At 55.8% G+C, this 20,377-nt stretch overlaps 3 protein-coding genes across 8 annotated transcripts; 2 read left to right on the top strand and 1 right to left on the bottom strand.

The window, feature by feature from the left end:
- The first annotated feature begins 2,665 nt into the window (after window positions 1–2,665).
- TMEM134 (transmembrane protein 134) lies at window positions 2,666–7,589 on the top strand. 6 transcript variants are annotated; one of them, XM_060019401.1, is made up of 7 exons: window positions 2,678–2,933; window positions 3,876–3,940; window positions 4,411–4,500; window positions 4,629–4,705; window positions 6,808–6,852; window positions 7,068–7,121; window positions 7,201–7,589. In XM_060019401.1, the coding sequence occupies exons 1-7, from the start codon at window positions 2,760–2,762 to the stop codon at window positions 7,281–7,283; spliced, it is 588 nt and encodes a 195-aa protein (XP_059875384.1). In that variant the 5' UTR covers window positions 2,678–2,759; the 3' UTR covers window positions 7,284–7,589. The 6 variants fall into 6 exon arrangements, with proteins under 6 accessions (XP_059875387.1, XP_059875386.1, XP_059875389.1 ...); XM_060019403.1 differs by lacking the exon at window positions 4,629–4,705 and having other exon boundaries at window positions 2,667–2,933; window positions 3,876–3,951; XM_060019402.1 differs by lacking the exon at window positions 4,629–4,705.
- A 6,071-nt stretch (window positions 7,590–13,660) lies between these two features.
- On the bottom strand, window positions 13,661–16,463 carry CABP4 (calcium binding protein 4). The gene is made up of 6 exons (XM_060019725.1): window positions 16,107–16,463; window positions 15,684–15,714; window positions 15,460–15,603; window positions 14,300–14,409; window positions 13,802–13,949; window positions 13,661–13,689 (listed from the first exon to the last, which is right to left on the bottom strand). Exons 1-6 carry the CDS (start codon window positions 16,461–16,463, stop codon window positions 13,661–13,663), a joined length of 819 nt encoding a protein of 272 aa, XP_059875708.1.
- A 2,069-nt stretch (window positions 16,464–18,532) lies between these two features.
- Window positions 18,533–19,918, top strand: GPR152 (G protein-coupled receptor 152). Its single transcript, XM_060017544.1, has one exon. The coding sequence runs from the start codon at window positions 18,533–18,535 to the stop codon at window positions 19,916–19,918; it is 1,386 nt and encodes a 461-aa protein (XP_059873527.1).
- The last annotated feature ends 459 nt before the right edge of the window (window positions 19,919–20,377 follow it).

The following is a 20,377-nucleotide window of genomic DNA, read 5'->3' as shown; positions in this document are numbered from 1 at the left end:
AGGTGAGAGAGGCGGGGCCAGAGTCGGCCGGGCGGGGCGGGGGCGTCCCTAGCAATTGTGTCATTGAACTGATATAGAATGGGCCCTCCCAAGTGGCCGTGTGCCACTCTATTTTAAGTTGTAGGAATAGTATAACAGCGTTACAGAACTAGGATGGAGCGGGGGCTGGGGGCCCGTCGGTAACGCCACCCCCTAAAACTACTATTTTTGTGTATTCCTTTCTGGGTTTTTTCTTTTAGCATACCTAAAATTCTTTTAGCATACCACGACTAGCACAATAGTCGTGACTTTTGCATCCTGGATTTTTCTCTTTAAATATAAATAAATAAATAAGTAAAACTAGGAGTAAGAAAGAGAGGAAGGAGGGTTTCTGTGTTCCTGTGGGAACCGTAAACTCCCCAAGAGACTGACAGTCCCTTGTGGGGTCCTGGCTGGATGTGTCGTCACCATGGAATCCTCCGCGGTGTCTGGCACATAGTAGTTGCCCAGTGAGTATTAGGAAATATAGGAATGATAGAAGTGAGGCACTTCGGGGGTAGTACAACATTTCTCTCCGCCTCTGGAAACTAGCTGTGAAGAATAGCTGTAAGAGTTTTCTGCTCCCACTTTCGAGGTTTAGGCAACCGAATAAAGGAATGTCTTGGGACCTGTGCACTGTCTTCATTCCATCCTCATAACTGCGAAGAATTATTGTCCGTCCCCTTTGCCCCACGTGCTAAGGGCTTCAGATATTTATGCTGGTTCATTTCCCCCCCCCCCAAAGTCCCCTGAGAGAGGTGGAACCTCTGGGGTGAAAGGGAAACATGCTTTGTTTGTTTTTAGCTTTTTTTTTTTTTTACCCACACAGGAAGTTTTTCAGGCGACTTCTGCCAAATTCTGAAGCAACAAGTAGTCTGTATCCTATACAGATTGCTCCAGAAAATGGAAAAAGAGGGAAAGCCAACCAACATATTTTATGAGGCTATTTTAATCTTGATTCTGAACCAGATAACTATACCATAAGGCAAGAAAAATATACACCCATTTTACTAATAAATATAAATATGAAAAATCCTAAATGAATGTTCAGCTAATTAAATCCACTAGTATATATAAAAATACCTCAGGGCTTCCCTGGTGGCGCAGTGGTTGAGAGTCCGCATGCCGATGCAGGGGACACGGGTTTGTGCCCCGGTCCAGGAAGATCCCACATGCCGCGGAGCGGCTGGGCCCGTGAGCCGTGGCCGCTGAGCCTGCGCGTCCGGAGCCTGTGCTGCGCAACGGGAGAGGCCACAACAGTGAGAGGCCCGCGTACAGCAAAAAAAAAAAAAAAATGTAAATAGAATGAGTTTTATACGTGATTCCATGTTTTTAAATTGCAAACACATCCACATACGAGCCAATGCCATGTGGAGTAGGGGGCCAGACAGAATTCAAGGCAGCCGACTGAGCACACTGATGTGGGATCTGATGAAAGGGAGGAGGAAAACGGTGGAGAGAAGGAGGGAAAATAAATTAACGTAACTCAAGAGGGGCCTTGCTCATAGTGATGATGTGTCATAAACTGAGAAGCAGGATTGACTCAGCTCTGTACACGAGGTCATAAAATGAAGTGGGTCGGGTGAGTGCAGGAGGATGAGCACCCCTAGAGCTAGGTGGACCTGAGTTCAAATCCCAGTTCGCACTTGAAAGCATTTGGGATTTGGGCGAAGCGCTCATTCATGTGGTCCACAAATATTTATTGAGGACCTACTTAGTGCCAAACACTGTTCTGGGCACAGTGGACACAGTGGTGAATAAGACAGTGTAAAATAAGGTAATTTCGGGTAAGCACTGTATGATGTGAAACTGACTTTAGATTGCATAGTCAGGGACGGCTTCTCTGAGAGATGACACTGGAGCAGGGACACCGATGATGAAAAGATCCCCCTGTGAAAGAGCAAGGTTAAGTGCTTTCCAGGCATAGAAAAAAGCACGCACGTGCAAAGACCCTGAGATAGGAACGAGCTTGGTCTGTGTGGCTGAGTGAGATGAAAGAGGGGCAGAGAAGGACTTGATGCGATTGGGAGAGGTAGGCAGGGAACAGAGCCTTGTGGGCCTTAGTCAAGAGTTCACATATTATTCTAACCACAGTGGAAAACCAAGGGATGGTTTTATGCAGAGGAGTGACTTGGCAGCATACTTTAATTAAAAAAAAAAAAAGTTTTATTTAAGACTAACACAGATGTTTTAAAAGACCACTTTGCCGTCTGCGTGGAGACAGAATTGGAGGAGAATGCAAGCCACATAAGCTCTCTGAGCCTTTTTCCACATTTGCACGGTGGCGACAATCCCCCTCCCGTGCAGGGCCGTGGTGAGTAAGGGTGGGGAAACGGTCCCCAGGAGTCTCCTCAGCACTCGAGGAGCGGGCTGGGATGCAGACGGCTCCAACTCGGGCCTGAAAGGTTGGCGAGTGGCAGCCCCTGCAAGGCCCTTGTACAGACCCAGGGATTGCTTCCGAGAGGCACCCGCTGTCGCTCGCCGAGGCGGCCGCTGGGCGGCGCGGCGAGCCCAGCTCGGTCCGGACGAGAGAAGGCGCGGTCACTAGTCTGCTCGGCGCTCGGCAGCTCTGGCCTGCTGAAGGCGGGCGGGGGCGGGGCCGTTATGTAAGGGCGGGGCCTCGACCAGGGCGCCGGACTGTCGAGCAACCTAGACGACGGCACGGGGCGGGGTCTGCGCGCGGGGGTGGGGCCGGCGGGAGCGGATGGCGACGGTGCTGGGCGTCTGAGCGGGCCGGGGCCATGAGTGCCGCCCGGCCCCAGTTCAGCATCGATGACGCCTTCGAGCTGTCCCTGGAGGACGCGGGCCCTGGGCCTGAGTCCAGCGGGGTCGCCCGCTTCGGGCCGCTGCACTTCGAGCGCCGGGCCCGGTTCGAGGTGGCCGACGAGGACAAGCAGTCCCGGCTGCGCTACCAGGTGAACCGCCCGGCCCACCTCACCCCCAGCCTGGGTCTGGGCAGACCCCAGGCCGGACCCTGGAGAACCCCAACTCGGGAGAATCTGACTAGAGGCCTCAGCCGGAGCGGGAGACCGCCCCCCGGAGCCAAATCACTGCCCAGACCCTCTCAGCTCTGATTTCGGTCCCCAGCCACTACTGGAGAGCCTAGAGCCCAGACCTGGCAGCTCGTCCCTCACCCCCAGCTGGCGATCCCAACCTGGAGTCCCCACCGATCCTGGGTACTGACCCTCCCTCCCCTTAGCACGCAGGGATGGGGAACTCTTCTGTACCTGAACCAGACTTTGTCCATATTCAGAAGGACTCCCCTGAGCCCAGGCCAGATAATCCAACGGGAACCAGCACCCCCTCTTCTGTTCTAAGTCCCCACCCCATCCTTCCCTCCAGAGCTGGAGGTCCCCACTCACATGATGAGTCCTTGCCCATGCCTTGGCTCCCACTAAACTGGAAATCCCCCTTTCCCAGAAGACCTCCACCAACTCTAGAATCCTTTTCTTGGCAACCTGAACTAGATTCCTATGCCCCAAACCTGGAAACCATTGGCCTGCCCTTCCCTGGCACCGCAAATCCAAGGCCTCCACACTGGGCCCCTGAAATACCATCCTGACAACTCCACCCTGATTCCCAAGCTTGGGAGATCTCCTGGCCCTGGGAACCCTCAACCAGCCCCTGCCGGCTCCTCCCTGCCAAAGCCCCCAGCACCCACCTCCTACCTGGGTTTCAGTTTCTGTGAATCATCAAACCCGTTCTTCGGGGAAGGCGGAGGGAGCAGCTGTCAAGCGGCCAAACAGCTGTGTGTCCAGGCAAACAGCTGTGTGCGCTCGCTTTCTTCCTCTCCACCAGAGGGGAGGGAGGAAGGGCCTGAGCCCAGTAACCCTTCTGAGCCCTGTGTTCTGGAATAGAACCTGGAGAACGATGAGGATGGAACCCAGACCTCTCCGGAGCTGGATGGGGGAGCCGGCACCAGGTCAGGGCCAGGTGGGGACCCACCCCATACTCTTAGCCCCATGCTTCTGTCTCCTGTCCCCAGGCCCCTGCTCAGTCCTCCAGCTCACCTCACTCAGCCCTCTCACGTCCTGTCCTATGAGAGACTCCTACACGGGGTCCCCTGTCCTGCACCCTACCCTAGTGCCAGCCTCACCCACCCACCCCACCAGGCTCTTTATCTTGCAGAAACCCCCAGCCTGGTCTGGCCCCTGTCTTGTCACAGGTCACTTGTCCTACAGGAATCCCCAGCTTTCCTCAACCCCCCGTCCTGCAGAAACCCCCGGCCCTTGAATTCCTCTTCATCCCGTCCCTTCTCAGTGCCCCCTATTCTGCAGGAACACTTAGTTCTAGTCTCTGCACCATCCCCCAGGATGCCATCACGACTCCTATCCCAAAGGGTCCCCTTGCTCACCTCCCCTTGCCCCCTCGCCGGGCCCATTTGTCCTGCAGGGATTCTGGCCGAATATCCATCCGCAGCTCCCAGTGGTCCTTTAGCACCATCAGCAGTAGCACTCAGCGCTCCTACAATGCCTGCTGCAGGTGAGACCCTGCCCCAGTACAGGCAGCCCTGACTACTTCCCCTTGGCTCTCTGGGTGGGGGATGGTGATGGGAGGGGGTGGGCCTCCTGTCGCCTCTTTCACACCCCTCCTGCTCTGCTGCCATCCAGCTGGACTCAACACCCTTTGATCCAGAAGAACCACAGGGTAGTGCTGGCCTCCTTCCTGCTCCTCCTGCTGGGGCTGGGTGAGTGCCCCCGAGGGCCCCCTGCATACCCTGCCTACCCCTTGGTAGGGTCCACCCTCCTTTCATTCGGGCTCTGCATCGCATCCCCCTTGGCACACTGAGCCTCCCAGCATCCTGAGGACGCAGCTGGCTGCCGTGACCCCACCCCCATTTTACAGGTTAGGAAGCTGAGGCCTTGGGAGGGGCAGGTCCAGCCTCCTGGTCACAGAGTCAAGAAATCACACATAGTTGAAAATGGAACGTGGTTCCATGCTCCAAACTTTTCCTTTTTTTTTTTTTATCCTGTTTAATCCATCAGGGAACAGAGAGTAACAGCTACTATTTATTCTCTGTCTACTTCGAGCCAGGTGCAGGGCAGGCTTATTTTCCTTCCGTACAGAGGTCACACAGCAAGCGAGAGGTAGGGCCACAACCCAGAACCTATATGTAGGGGCAGTGCTCAGGGATATGCCCAGCCCAGTGGCCAAAACTGCAGAGTGCCCTGCCAGCCCAATCCACAGGGCACCTGTCACTTCCCCTCCTCAGGAGTCTGAGAGCTGATAAGGACCTCTCTCCCACCCCCAAGATACTCAAGATAGGGAAACTGAGGCCCAGAGCAGGCAGAAACCACAGCCAGCTGTTTTCTAACTCCCACGCTCCTCATTCTGTGAGGCTGAGGAGTCAGAGTCCCCAAAAGGGATCTAGGGTTGGGATCAAGGGGAGCCCTTAGGGAGGGCCCAACTGTGGCACCTGCTCCCCCTCCTCCAGGAAGGTGAGAGTCCCCTAGCTGGAAAGCTGAGCAGCATCCTTGTCTCAGCTCTGGGTGTCTGTGTGCAGGGGAGGGAGCTGCGGCTTCCCCAACACCTGCGAGTTGCACTGGCCACCTGCCTTATCTCATTTCATCCTCAACACCTGACAGGGCAAGCATTATTACTATCCCAGTTCAAAAGTAAGGACACAGACGCTGCAGAAGAGCCACAGCTGGGAAGTAGATGAGCTGGGATTTAAACCCACATCAGTGATGTTGCCAGGCCTGTGGGCCACCATAGCCCATAAAGGCCTTTTGCAGGAATTAGAAAAAGATGCCTCCTCTGAGTGGGCAGAGCCCACAGCCCTAAGCCAGGGTACAGGGAGTGAGGTTCAGCCCCCATTGTACCCTTTTTGAGGTGCTCTGTGCAGGGCACAAACCACACAACAGTCCATGGTGGCCCTTCAAGCCTCTGTGCTGTACGGTCCCCCATCTCCCCCCCGCCATCCCATCCTCTAACTGGGGACCCAGGACTCTCTCTGCATCTGAAAAAGTGATCCAGCTATGACCACCCCAGCTTCCCCAGTGCCCACTGTCCTTAGCCAAAGTCCACATCCCTCCCCAGGGCCTACAGATCCTGCCAAACTCCTCAAGCCTGGACTCTTGCCTCTCCTGTCTCGCCAAAAACTGGAAGTTCCTAGAAAGCCCTGAGTTCCCTCCAGTCGCTGGGCCTTTGCCAGGCTGTTCCCTCCATCTGGAATACTCCTCTCCCTTTCTGCCTGTGCCATGCCCATAGCAAAGCCTCTGGAGTCAGATCACCTCCACCTTCTAAATGCAGTCCTGGGCAAGTTACTTCCCCTCTCTGTGTCTCAGTTTCCTCTGCTGTGAAATGGGGATGGTAATACCTGTCTCAGTCAAGGTGGCAATTAAATAAGGCCCTGCATGTAACACACTTAGCCCAGTGCCTGGCAGCAGCTGGTAGGTGGTCACTAGAAGGTAACTGCTGCTGCTGCTGCTGTCCCTGCTCAGCTTAGATGCTACTGCCTCCAAGAAGCTCTTCCTGATACCCCAGGCTCCCGAGCTGTCTGATCACCAGGGTTGCAGCTTGGAGGTTCTTGTTGCTTGCTCCACTAGGGAAGGGCCATGGGGGCAGGGACAGACATTTCCCAGGGCCTGCCAGGTGCCCTGCTCTGAAAACACAGAGCTTGGTGAACTTCCCCTGGCGGCTCTCTGCCCAGGGGACCTTCAGCTTAGGTGGGGGACACCATTCCTCAGGCCTAAGCCATGTTGGGGGTTGCGGGTGGAGGTCCCCACCCTGCCACCAGCTGCTGCCCCCTGCTCCTGCCCTCACCCTCGTGTTTCCATCTGTGTGCAGTGTTGATCCTGACCGGCGTGGGACTGGAGGTGGCCCCCTCGCCAGGTGAGCGACCCCCTCCTACCTCCGCGGGCAGCGGTCACGCCCCTCGTGTGCCCAGAGGCCCTCGGCAAGCCCTTCCACCTCCCGCAGCGCTCAGCGCCCTCCCGGCAGAAAACGGCCCCTTTTACCTCGGAGAGTGAGACTTGCCCAGGCAGTGACCCCGCAGTCCCGCCCAGAAGCCTCCCTGCCCTGACCCGGCCCCTCCTCCCCTCTCGTAGGTGTCTCCAGCGCCATCTTCTTCGTGCCCGGCTTCCTGTTGCTGGTCCCGGGAGGTGCGAGTGGGCGCGGGCGGGGGCGGGGCGGGGGCGGGCCCTGGGCGGGCCCCCGGCGCTGACAGACCCCGCCCTGCAGTCTACCACGTGACCTTCATCTACTGCGCGGTCAAGGGCCACCGGGGCTTCCAGTTCTTCTACCTGCCCTACTTCGAGAAGTGAGCAGGCGGCGGCAGACGGCGGGATCCATCGTCGGCGCCGAGAGGCCCCGCGCGGCCTCCTCGCGTCCCTAGGGGGCGCCCCTGGGGCCCGCGCCCGCTTCGGTACCCTCATCTCAAGGGAAAAGACCCTGCGGGACCCTCGAGGCTCCAGTCCCCTCAGGAGTTTGCTCCGGAAGTTTGGGGCAGTGGGCCTCAGGCCACGACCTGGGCCTGGGAAAGTCGCCCCTTCCGTGCTCCGTGCCTTAACTTATTCTTGGGGGGCTGCTGGGTTGGTGGTGTTTTGTGCTAATAAAAGGGTAATGCTTAATTCCAGCCCACAATTGCTTTTTACTTCCCACTTGCCCTGACCAGCCCATCAGCCTGGCCACAGCCCCCTTTCAGAAAGGCTGAGAAAAGGACTGACCCTGGGGCTGAAGGGCTCTAGGACTGTCCATCTCCCCATGGTACACATGACAGTCCTGATGCTCCATGACTTGCCCAAGGTCACACAGCACGTCAGGGGCAGAGCTGGGCCTGGGGCTCTTCTACCCTGCAAGCCTGGAGAAGACTCTCCCTCCCAGTCCTTAGCAGAGTCAGTCCTGCCCCTGTCTCCACTCAGAGAGGCAGCATTGGTGCCTCCCCTGGCGGCCCTGGCCAAGGGCACTCAGATGACACAGGCCTGGGGCCTGGAGGCTGGTATCCTGGTTCCAGCCTGGCTCTGGGGCCCTGGGCTGCCACAGCCGGCTCTGAATGTGGGCCACCAGGACGCAGCAGCCCAGCCTCCTCCACCCACTGCCCTACTTCCCAGGCCCAGAGGTTGGGAGAAGTAGGGGTCAAAGGACATAGGAAGCAGGCCTGTATAACAGAAAACCTCAGTGATCAAAGACTCTTAGAACCACAGAACATTGGAAACAGACCACTGCAGAATTTTGGAAGGTCCAAGCATCTCAGGATGTCAACAACCAGGAAACAGAATCTTTGAGAACCCTGAAAGCTGAGGTCATAATAGCTACCATTTATCAGATTCTTAGAAGGCGCTTGACACAGGTTCTTTCTGGTCACCCTCCATAGAAACTGAGGCCCAGAGAGACTGGCTTGGCTGAGGGCAGAGTGAGGAACACAACCCAGGGCTTCTGTGACTCAGAGGGGGGTGGGGGTCAGCAAGCTGGTCTGGTCCCCAGCTGACCAACTGAGGGGCTGGCCGAATGAGTGTGGGCCTTGGAGACCCTGTTCATATACTTCATGTTTACAGTCTGCCACCCCCAGTGAAACGCGAGTGCCATTAAGGTGTTCGGCCTCCACTGTATCTGCAGTGGCCAGGACAGTGCCTTTAGATTTCTGTGATTTTGTTGAAAGAATGAGCACCCAGACCCCCGCTCTCGCTCCTGATCTCCTGGCCCAGCCAGACTTCCCACCCTCAGCCACCAATCAAGGCACTTTTGGGGGGTACCAGTTAGATGCAGGAACTCCTAAATGAGTGATTCTCAAATTAGCTGGGGACCAGTTTTCATTTCTAATGCAACATGGACCAATAATTTTGTAAGGTAAAATGAAAACTAAAAAAGTGAAATAAAAAAACAAAGATACAGAATATAAGCCCACAGTTTGTATTATCAGATTAATCAGACATAAAATTACATTTCAATAGATAAAATCAGAACAAACATGGAAAGAAGAAAAATTATGAACACCATTCATTGAAAGTGGGCAAATTAGCAATTAACATAGAGTTGCTACTACGCTCGTAACTTTCTGTCACTTCACAATCTTAGCTAAACAGCAAGTGATCCCAAAAGTGGTGATTCTCCATATTATAAGACTATCTCAGGGGTCAGCAAGCTGTACCCCACAGGCCCAATATAGCCACCAAACTAAGAATGGTTTTCACAGTTTAGTAATGGTTGGGATAAAAGTCAAAGGATAATAAGCTTTTGTGACACAAAGTTTATAAAATTCAAATTTTGATGTCAATAAGTCAAGTTTAATTAAATTATTATTTATCGAATTTCCAACACAGCCACACTCTGTATTGACTTTGGCTGCTCAGCCATACAAACTACTACAGCAGAGCAACAGAAACCATATGGTCCCCAAAGCCTAAAATCTTTACTGTCTGGCCCTTCACAGAAAAAGTTTGCCAACCCTTGGTCCATATGAACATGTTGACAGAACACTGAATCGCAACGTTTAAAGTTTTAATGTGACCAATGTGCTTGATTTTTGCTGGTTAATTTATGTAATCCAAGTTGGATTGACAGCAACACCATCCTTAGGAAATGATGAATACCCAAATTCTAAATATGATTTATTTTTAGTTGGAAAAGGCATTAATAGTTGCACACAGATTAAGAACATTAGATTTCCTTAGTGAATTGTGACTCAATTTATCCCTGATGCTCTTTGCCCCATAGCCCATTTTGTCTGATATGTCTGTAGTTATACTAGCTTTCTTTTGGTTAATTCTCCCCTAGTAAGTCTTTTTCCAAGCCATCACTTTCAGCCCTTCAGCTGTCATTATGCTTTGAATGTGTCCTTTTTTTTTTTTTAATTTATATTTTATTTTTAGCTGCGTTTTGCTGCACGCCGGCTTTCTCTAGTTGCGGTGAGTGGTGGCTACTCTTTGTTGCGGTGCGCAGGCTTCTCACTGCAGTGGCTTCTCTTGTTGCAGAGCACGGGCTCCAGGCGCGCAGGCTCAGTAGTTGTGGCCCACAGGCTCTAGAGCGCAGGCTCAGTAGTTGTGGCACACAGGCTTAGCTGCTCCGTGGCATGCGGGATCTTCCCGGACCAGGGCTCGAACCCGTGTCCCCTGCATTGGCAGGCGGATTCTTAACCACTGCGCCACCAGGGAAATCCTGAATGTGTCTCTTATATGTGCACTTAGCTGTGGGAAGAGCCTGGTATCTGCCTTTATATATATATATATATATATAGTTTTTTTTTCTGTTTTTTTTTTTGTGTGTGTGTGGTACGCGGGCCTCTCACTGTTGTGGCCTCTCCCGCTGCGGAGCACAGGCTCTGGAAGCGCAGGCTCAGCGGCCATGGCTCACGGGCCCAGCCACTCCGCGGCATGTGGGATCCTCCCGGACCGGGGCATGAACCCGTGTCCCCTGCATCGGCAGGTGGACTCTCAACCACTGCGCCACCAGGGAAGCCCCTATTTATTTATTTATTTATTTGTTTGTTTGTTTATTTATTGGCTGCGTTGGGTCTTCGTTGCTGTGCGCAGGCTTTTCTCTAGTTGCGGCGAGCGGGGGCTACTCTTCATTGCAGTGCGCAGGCTTCTCATTGCAGTGACTTCCCTTGTTGCGGAGCACAGGCTCTACACGCGCAGGCTTCAGTAGTTGTGGCACGTGGGCTCAGTAGTTGTGGCTCACGGGCTCTAGAGTGCAGGCTCAGTAGTTGTGGCGCGCGGGCTTAGTTGCTCCGCGGCATGTGGGATCTTCCCGGACCAGGGCTCAAACCCATGTCCCCCGCGTTGGCAGGCGGATTCTTAACCACTGAGCCACCAGGGAAGCCCTCTTTTGTTTTGTTTTAAGGATTATTTCTACCTTGTGTTTTAATGTTTTCTGTAGACTTTGTTTTTCTTTGCTTCTTTCCTCTTTCCCAGCCTTCTGCTAGCTTAATGAGGAATTCTTCACTTTCTCCCTTTTCCTCCTCTGTTGATTTGACTATAGAGAATGGAACATTCTATCTCTATTTCTGTTATATTAATGGTTACCCTTACATGATTAACAAAATCTAAAGTTAATCAATGAATCTGTCCTCCTCTAGGAAAAACAAGCATGTCTAGAGTATCCCTTCCCATCTTCCATTTTATTTTTGTCTATTATTTTTTTTAGTCCCTCCTGGTTTTTAAAATCCCCCAAATTATTTTTTATAGTTCATGCTTCTTTAGCTCTACCAATATGTTTACTGATTTCTCTCCTATTATTTAGTACATACTCTGCTTTCAATTTCCTTCCCACTGAAGCCATCCCTTCAACAAGAGTTTGTGGGTGGGAAACCTTTCAGCCTTTGTTTGCTGAAAAAAGTTTATATTTCATCTTCATTCTTGAGTAAGATAAGCTAAGTACAGGCTTCTCAGTTGGCATTTTTTTTCCCTCTGCACGTTGAACAATTTATTCCATTTTCCTCTTGCATGTGTTGTTGTCAATGAAAAAAGTCTTTGGAGAGTCTAATTGCTAATCCTTGGTAAGTAATCTGACTTCTTTCTCGAGCTGTTTACAAGATTTTCCTTTTGTATTCTGCAGTTTCACTGGCATGCATCTAGATATACATTTACTTTTTTTAAAAACTTATTTATTTATTTTTGGCTGCATTGGTCTTTGTTGCTGTGCATGGCTTTCTCTAGCTGCGGTGAGCGGGGTCTACTCTGCTTCGTTGCGGTGTGCGGGCTTCTCATTGCAGTGACTTCTTTTGTTGCGAAGCACGGGCTCTAGCCACGCGGGCTTCAGTAGTTGTGGCGCACAGGCTTAGTTGCTCCGTGGCATGTGGGATCTTCCCGGACCAGGGATCGAACCCATGTCCCCTGCATTGGCAGGCGGATTCTTAACCACTGCGCCACCAGGGAAGTCCCTATACATTTACTTTTATATATCCTTCTCTGGCTCCAACGTGCTCGTTCAATCTGGACTCTTGCCTTTGTGGAATTCTTTTTTTTAATTTATTTATTTAGGGCTGTGTTGGGTCTTTGTTGCTGCACGCAGGCTTCCTCTAGTTGCGGAGAGCAGGAGCTACTCTTTGTTGTGGTTCGCGGGCTTCTCATCGTGGTGGCTTCTCTTGTTGCGGGCACGGGCTCTAGGCGCGGGGGCTTCAGTAGTTGCGGCACGCAGGCTCAGTAGTTGCGGCATGCAGGCTCTAGAGCGCAGGCTCAGTAGTTGTGGCGCACGGGCTTAGTTGCTCCACAGCATGTGAGATCTTCCTGGACCAGGGATCAAACCCGTGTCCCCTGCATTGGCAGGCAGATTCTTAACCACTGTGCCACTAGGGAAGTCCCTGTTTGTGGAAGTCTTTATGGAAGTTTTTCAATCATCATCTCTTTAAATATTGCCTCCTGCCTGTTCTCTACATTTTCTTCTTCTGAGATTCCTAATGACTTTTAACTACTCTTTAATATTTTCTGTCTTTCATTCCTCAATGCTACCTTATGGGTGATTTCTCATATATAGCTTCCAGTTCATTAATCTTTTCTTAAATTGTGTCCAATATGCTGTTTACTTTACCCCTTGATGTTTTTTCATTCCAATGGCTATATCATCTATTTTTAGAAGTTCCTTTGGGTTATTTTTTTAAATCTTTCTGTTCTGTTTTCGTACCATCCTGTTACTGATAACGGTCTCCTTTCTTTTACCTCAGTTTTTTCTGTTTGTTTTTGCGTTTCCTTAATGGCCTCTTTTACATTGTTTTATGATTTACACTTTGGGTGCTGACTCTTCTGTTTACCGCATCTGCCTAGTCTCCCTCATGGTGATTTGTTTCCTTATGTGATTTGTAACTTTTTGTCATGAGTGCATCTTCAGAAGTGACAGGGTTGTTTGGGTTTTTTTTAAGTCCTATGTGCCCTGGGTTGAAAGAGTGCCTTTCTCAGCAGTTTTTTCCTATTTCTTCTGCTTTGCACACCACAGAGATAGACCGCACTCCTGCTTGACATGCACACCTGAGTTGCAGGTTCACTGGGGTAACTTTTTCCACTCAAGGTCCTGAACACCTGTACCTCGTCACTTTCTCAGGCTGGTGGGTGGAGGTATATTTGGGTCTCCTTTTCAAGAACAGGGTAGCCCGCTGAGACGCTGGAGTGTACTGACGTCATGCCCTGCTCCCCAGCCTCTTACAGGTCTTTTGTCCCGCCTGGGTGTCAGAGCCCAGGCTCCCAAACCTCTCCACCTCTGAAGCCCCCATGGCATCTGCTCCTTCCCACCACCCAGCTTTGGGTTCTCTCTTTGTCTTTGGTACCTGGGGTCATCCCTCTCTTTCACGTTCAGCTTTAAATAAAAACAAAACCCAAAACATTTCCACATATAAAGAGTGGGAGGTGTCCAGCCACCTTCTCAATTCACCGTGTTACCAGAACCAAGCCCAACACTGACCCGTCTTTGAATGCTGCCAGTGCCAGGGAGCTCCCTACCTCCCAAGTGTCTGGAGAGATTCAAACCTTGCTCACACCGGGGAATGATGGGTGGTTGAGGGCACATTTCCTCCAGGCAGCTCGGGTGGAAGGGAGGTGAGGATGAGGGTGGGCAGGTGACATCACAAGCCAGTTCTCCAGCCAGAGGGTATCAGGAGCAAAAGAAGCCTGGGGCTGCTGGGTTTCTTTCATCCTGGGGCCTTGTAGGGAGGGTGTGCAGCACGAACGCTGCTGGCGTCTGAGGCCAGAGGGGCAACAGTCTCCCTCCTGGAGCCTCAGCGGGTGGAAAGCATCATCACAAACTCTGCGGGGGAGAAGGGGCAGGGCTTGGGCCAGTCCAGGTCAGCCGTGCCGGGAGACACTGAGCTCAGCCTGGGAGCTGGAGGGATGCGCGTTTGTCTAGGTAGGAGACTCACCATCAAAGTCTACGGTGCCGTCCCCATTGAGGTCCACTTCTCGAAGCATCTCGTCCAGCTCAGGGCCCACCAGTGGCTCCCCAAGCAGAGCCGGTGCTGCCTGTCGCAGCTCTGCCACCGTGATTCGCCCATCCCTGTCCCTGTCAAACTGGGATTCCAGCAGGGCTCAGCCCTTCCTACCCAAAGCTGCCTCTGCCTGCACCCGCCTCCACCTTGCCACATCCTGTGCCTGGACGCCCACACCTTCGTCCGTCCACACACTCCTTCTTCTACCAGGCTGAGGCCGTGGGCTCCCTGCCCCAGGAGGGCTCCCTGGCTGGACCACCAGCTGGGAGTGAGCCAAACCCTCTCCGACCCCTCCCCAGCCCTAGTCCCACCAGCTGCAGGGCCCGGGGCCTCCAGAGGTTGAGGCTCCCAGTCTCCCCTGGCCTCCTGGGGGGGAAGCCAGTAAGGATGCCACCCAGCCACCCACCCACCGCCCATCTGGACGCTCCACACCTCGCGGAAGGCGATGCGCAGCTCCCGCACCCCCAGCATGTGCGCCGTCTCCTCCCTCAGCTTCGGGCCCATCATCTCCACAAACTCCTCGAAGTCCACGCGGCCACCCACTGCGGACCCAGGCAGAGGGTCACAGTGGTGAGGGCTGGGGCCCGAGGAGGGGCATCACAAGGGCCAGCCCCTCCCCGGCTCTGCATCCAGGAAGGACACCGGTGTCCACGTCCCTGGGCAGGGGCGGGGCGGGAGGGTAGGAGGCTACAGCCCGGGGCTCCGATGGGGGCAAAGTGCTCAGGTGTTCTCAGTGAAGCCCCAGGTGTGGGGGAAAGAGACCAGGCTGTGGAACCAGACAGGCCCCAAGTTCAAAGCCCCCTGGCTCTGCCACTGATGGTGTGGCCTTGGGTGACTTACTGAGCCTCCCTCCTCATCTGGGGACAGGGTGCTGATGGGGCTGGGGTTCATGGCTGTAAAGTGCCAGAGCCCCACGGGTGGCAGCAAAGACCCCAGGAAGCATCCCCAGGTTGTCCCTGGATTCTAAGGTGCCGTCAATCATAAAAAGCACCAATGGTCAACTAGCAGCTTTGGGGAGAAGAAAGAAGCATGACACGAAAATATTCACGTCAATTGTACATCACATCCCATTTTGGAAACTGTAAAGAAAAAGCAAATGCGGGAGTCCTGGGATGAAAGGAATCTGATATTTGACAAATTGGCTAATGATAATCACACAAGGGCAGCCCATCAGACATTTAATCGCAAGGCATGGCCAGGGTCTGTCACGCTCGGCCTCACAGAACCTCAGGAGGCTCTCTCAGGAGCCTCAGGAGGGTCAGAGAGAGAGACAGAGACAGCCCTGGTGGCTGGTACCAGCATGGACCACTTTACCTCAGTCAGAGACGGGGGTCCTCGACCTGAGCCCCAAGGGGCTCTCTTGGGTCACCCGGTGCCTTCCTTGTCACCCTCGACCCCTGTGCCCCCGGGGGCCAATGTCAAACTGTCCTGGAAACAGTCACCCCCTCACGCCACCGTCACCGGGGCCTCACCCCACAGCCGCCTCCCACCACCTCTCGGTCCCCTGAACCACGAGGCCGAGAGAGGACCCGCCCAGGTGGCTCGCCGTCCTGCCCCGCCCCGCCCCCAGGCAGGTGTGGTCAAGCACTGACTTCGCATCTTGACATGCTGGGAGACCTCGATGAGCTCCATCTCCGTGGGCATGTAGCCCAGTGTCCGCATGCACTCGCCCAGGTCCCGGTAGCCGATGTAACCATCGCGGTCCGTGTCAAACTCCTCGAAGGCAGCCTGAAGCTCTGCAGGGGAGGGAGGTCAGGCGCAGGCAGCCAGGCTCTGGGGCGCCTCCCACCCACCTTCGCCAGCATGGGCCACTCACCATCCAGCTCCTCGGGGCCCAGCTCGCGGTCCTGCAGGGGCACAGTCCAGCATGTCCCTGGGGCCGGCCAGGGCTCTGGCCGCCCTTCCTCCTCCAGCCCCAGCCCACGCTGGCCTGGCAGGGCCCATCCCACAAGGGCAGGAGAAGGCAACTGAAGTCCCGCAGGCCCCAGGAGAAGAGATGACCCCCTTCCTGCTTCTGGGGCCCCACGCTGCCTCAGATCCCTGGGTTTGGGGTCTAGCTCCGCCCACTGCCCAGGCCACCCCCAAACTGCAGAAACTCTACCCCCTCAGCCCAGGCTCCTGAGTCTGGAGCAGAAACTGGAGGAGGCCTGAGTATAAGGGGCAGGGTGGGCTGAGCCTGAGCCCATGAGTCCCCAACCTCACCCCCAGGCCCCCCAGCCCTGCCCCAGCCCCACCTGACCTTCCCAAAGATGCGGTTGAGCAGGGGCCCGTATGTCCTCTGAGCAGGATCGTGCCGGGGGGCAGGACGATGCCGGTGGGACTGGCGACGAGAGGCTGGCCCCTCCTGCCCGTCTCCAGTCCTGGAGGGGTCCTCGCTGCCCCCCAGGGCCTTGGGGCCCTGCGTGAGGGTCTGCTCCCCAGAGCTGCCAGTGCCCTTCCGGGACCGTCGGAGCCCCTTCGTCCTCTTGCTGCTTTTCCTCCTGGTCAAGGGGAGCCCCTCAGCACCACTACTGGAAGCCATGACCCCCACAGGGGGCTGCTGGGGTCCGGGGGGTGGGTCTGGGCCATGCTGCGCCCTCACCTGCTCTGTGGCCATGCGGAGCACCCCTGCCTCTCCGGACCCATAAAGCTGCTTATGTACCCGCAGCCTGAGAGCTGATGGCCAGGGATCGGGCCCTGAGGGGGATTAGGGTAAGTGAGGCAGGCAGCCCAGGCACTAATCCCAGCCCTCTGCCTGGGGGTGGCCAAGGCAGAGCCAGATGGGTCAGGGGGACCATCCTCAGCAGCACAGCGTGCCAGGACATGTTGGCTGCAGTGAGCTCTGGACGCCAGCTCTGCGGCTTATGAGCTGGGAGACCCAGCAAACTCACTTCTCTAAGCCTCAGTTGCCTCATCTATAAAACGGAGGCAATATCGCTGAAGCGTCAAAGACGGCCCAGTTGTATGAGACAGGCAGGATTTAGCTAAGAGGACACGGAGAAGCATCTCAAGCAGGAGGAAGAGTGTGGGCAAAGGCTGGGAGGTGGGAAAGGAGAGGATGAGGTGCCCACCGCAGCCCCCACGTGGGCAACATCCTGGCCGGAGCAGAGGCTTTGTGAAATTCAGGAAGAGAGGCCAGACCAGAGAGGCCTTGAATCACAGATGATTGAGGGTGACCTCGGAGGAGGTGGACCCTGTGGGAAGCCAGAGCCTGCCCTGAGCTGGAGGGGCCCAGGGCGAGGGGTTTCAGCCATCTGGCCCTGCCAGGAATAGGGGCGCCTGGCTGGTCACTTGGCCTTACTGGGCCGGGGTTAGGGTTTCCCGGCGAGCAGCCCCATGAATGATTGATCTCCTCCCAGCTTGGGTTTCACACCGGCCGCCTTAGTGCCGCCGGGAGCCATGCATCAGGCCCCGGCGTGGGGCCGTGCGGACGGCCGGACCTCTGGGCAGGCAGGCACGCCCTGCTCCTTCCAGCCAGCAGCCTGCACCTTACAGGTAAGCCAGGCCTCACCAACCGGGCCCAAGGGGAGCCCAGGGCTCTGATCCAGTAGGGGCTGGAGCTTGCAGAGTGGGGTCTGCCTGAGTAAGGGCCCTGGGGGTGGGGAGACAAGCAGGCTAAAAGGTCAAGTGGCTGGAGCCATGGGCCACGTGGCAGGATCCAGTCTTTCCTGGACATCTAGTTTCTCCACCCTCAGAGGGAACCACCCTCCCCCATCTAGGGAAGGTGGGGTGAGGGCGGCGAGCCTCTTGGGACCCAACCACCCTCATCCTCATCACACGGCTGAGTCCCCTGCCCCCTTTTCTATTTAGTCACCCCAGGGGACAAATGGGGGCCACTCTCTGCCCCAGACTCCCTGTCCACCCTTGGATTCCTATGGGCCCAGGGGACCTGAGCCCTTCCTTCTTGGAATCTTTTTTCTTTTTTCTGGCTACACCACAAGGCACACGGGATCTTAGTTCCCTGACCAGGGATGGAACCCGTGCCCCCTGCAGTGGATTCTTAACCACCGGACCGCCAGGGGAGTCCAAATCTTTGAACCCAGGATACCGACTAAAAGGAGCCTGTGATGCTCTGACCAAGTGGGTTTTTTTTGTTTTGTTTTGTTTTGTTTTTTGGGCCATGCCACGCGGCTGGAGGGATCTTAATTCCCCAACCAGGGATGAAAACGGGGCCCATGGCAGTGAAAGTGCGGAGTCCTAACCACTGGACTGCCAGAGAATTCCCAAGTGGTTTTTAGACTGTGTTCCCTGGAGCCCTAAGAGTGCTCTCCCTCTGTTATCCTGAGCACACAGTTTGAGTTCACATAGGAGTTCTGCTATAATATTTTAATTGAAATATATTTGAAAGCCTCTGGTTTGGTCTGCTTGGACGCCATGAGAATTCCGTGTAGCAGAATGGTTAGAGTCCTGGTGCCCACATTCCTACCTCTGCCCTTGGGCAAGCCACTGATCCTCTGAACCTTCCTCTCCTCACATGTAGAATGAATTGTATGAGGACTAGGTGAGGTCATCTGTTTAAAGTCCCTGGCAAAGGTCAACTACCCCAAAGGTGATGATGATGGCCCAGAGAGGGACAGCGACTTGCAGGGAGATGCACAGCATCCTCTCTCTTCTTTTCAGTCATTCGTGCCTTCATTGATTCTCCAGGCACCCACTCCACGTCTAGTGGGACACTGGGGACCTCAGATGGACACTGCTATGGAAATCAACCTGGGTGCCGCTGGCCACGGGCCCCGCACAGAGCTCGACGATGAGGACTACCCCCAGGGTGGCTGGGACACGGTCTTCTTGGTGGCCCTGCTGCTCCTGGGGCTGCCAGCCAATGGGCTCATGGCATGGCTGGCCGGCTCGCAGGCCCGGCAGGGAGCGGGCACGCGGCTCGCCCTGCTTCTGCTCAGCCTGGCCCTCTCTGACTTTTTGTTCCTGGCGGCAGCAGCCTTCCAGATCCTGGAGATCCAGCATGGAGGGCACTGGCCACTGGGGACGGCCGCCTGCCGCTTCTACTACTTCCTGTGGGGTGTGTCCTACTCCTCCGGCCTCTTCCTGCTGACAGCCCTCAGCCTGGACCGCTGCCTGCTTGTGCTGTGCCCTCGCTGGTACCCTGGGCACCGCCCAGCCCGCCTGCCCCTCTGGGTCTGTGCCGGGGTCTGGGTGCTGGCCACCCTTTTCAGTGTGCCCTGGCTGGTCTTCCCCGAGGCCGCCGTCTGGTGGTACGACCTGGTCATCTGCCTGGATTTCTGGGACAGCGAGGAGCTGCCGCTGCGGATGCTCGAGATTCTGGGGGGCTTCCTGCCTTTCCTCCTGCTGCTCGTCTGCCACGTGCTCACCCAGGCTGCCACCTGCAGAACCTGCCGCCGCCAGCCCGGCTCCACGGCCTGCCGAGGCTTTGCCCGCGTGGCCAAGACCATCTTGTCAGCCTATGTGGTCCTGAGGCTGCCCTACCAGCTGGCGCAGCTGCTGTACCTGGCCTTCCTGTGGGACATCTACCCCGGCTACCTGCTCTGGGAGGCCCTGGTCTACTCTGACTACCTGATCCTGCTCGACAGCTGCCTCAGTCCCTTCCTCTGCCTCCTGGCCAGTGCCGACCTCCGGGCCCTGCTGCACACCGTGCTCTCCTCCTTTGCCGCAGCTCTCTGTGAGGAGCGGCCGGGCAGCTTCACTCCGGCTGAGCCACAGACCCAAGCGGCCTCTGGGGATCAGACTCTACCAGGGCCAGTGGCTGAGGCCCAGCCACAGGTGAACCCCACAGCCCAGCCACTGTTGGAGTCCGCGTCCCAGCCACAGTCAGACTCTCTGGTCCAGCCTCAGCTGAACCCCAGGGCCCAGCCCCAGGAGAACCACGAGGCCCAGCCCCAGCTGGATGCTGGGGCCCAGCCACAGGCAAGCCCTGAGGCCCAGGCCCCTGGAGCCCCGGCCAGCTCAGCCCCCAGCCCCTGTGACGAAGCCTCCTCTGCCCCCTCCACGGATTCCACCCCAGAGGTCCCTGTGAACCCGGCCGAACCTGCTGCCTCTGAGGGAGAAAGCCCCAGCAGCACCCCCCAGGAGGAGGCCCCGGGTGCAGGCCCCACATGAGAGTCTGGGAAAGCCAGGGCCGCCAGGGCAGCAGAAGAGCTGGGGAGACAGAGGAACCAGCCGGTCAGAGGACGACGGCTGCCGTGGAGGAAGTGCTCATGGAAAACCCCAGCGAGCCCCTTGGCCTGGCAGACGGACTTGGGCGACGTGAACACGAAGCAGCCAAAAGTCCCGGACAGTCTTGTTGTGAGCGTCATGTCCCTGCCGGATCCCAGCAAGCTCCTCTGTGCTTGGCCCACACACGGTGGTCCAACGGTCCCCTGAGCTACCACAGCTGATGGTGCCCTGCCGGGCTCTGCCCTCCGATGCCCCCCAGACCCCACAGACAGTCTCCCCTTAGCCTCGGTCCTGCAGGAGAAAGACTGGCAGGGTGACTTCTCCGGGCTTGATCTGACCTCCCCTGATCCTTCCCTCCCTGCCCCACTTCCTGTCCCAACCTCTAACCTGGATACGAGGAGC

This window comes from Delphinus delphis, chromosome 8, assembly GCF_949987515.2.
Source record: "Delphinus delphis chromosome 8, mDelDel1.2, whole genome shotgun sequence".
NCBI lineage: Eukaryota > Metazoa > Chordata > Mammalia > Artiodactyla > Delphinidae > Delphinus > Delphinus delphis.
This window is presented reverse-complemented; position numbering and strand designations above follow the sequence as displayed.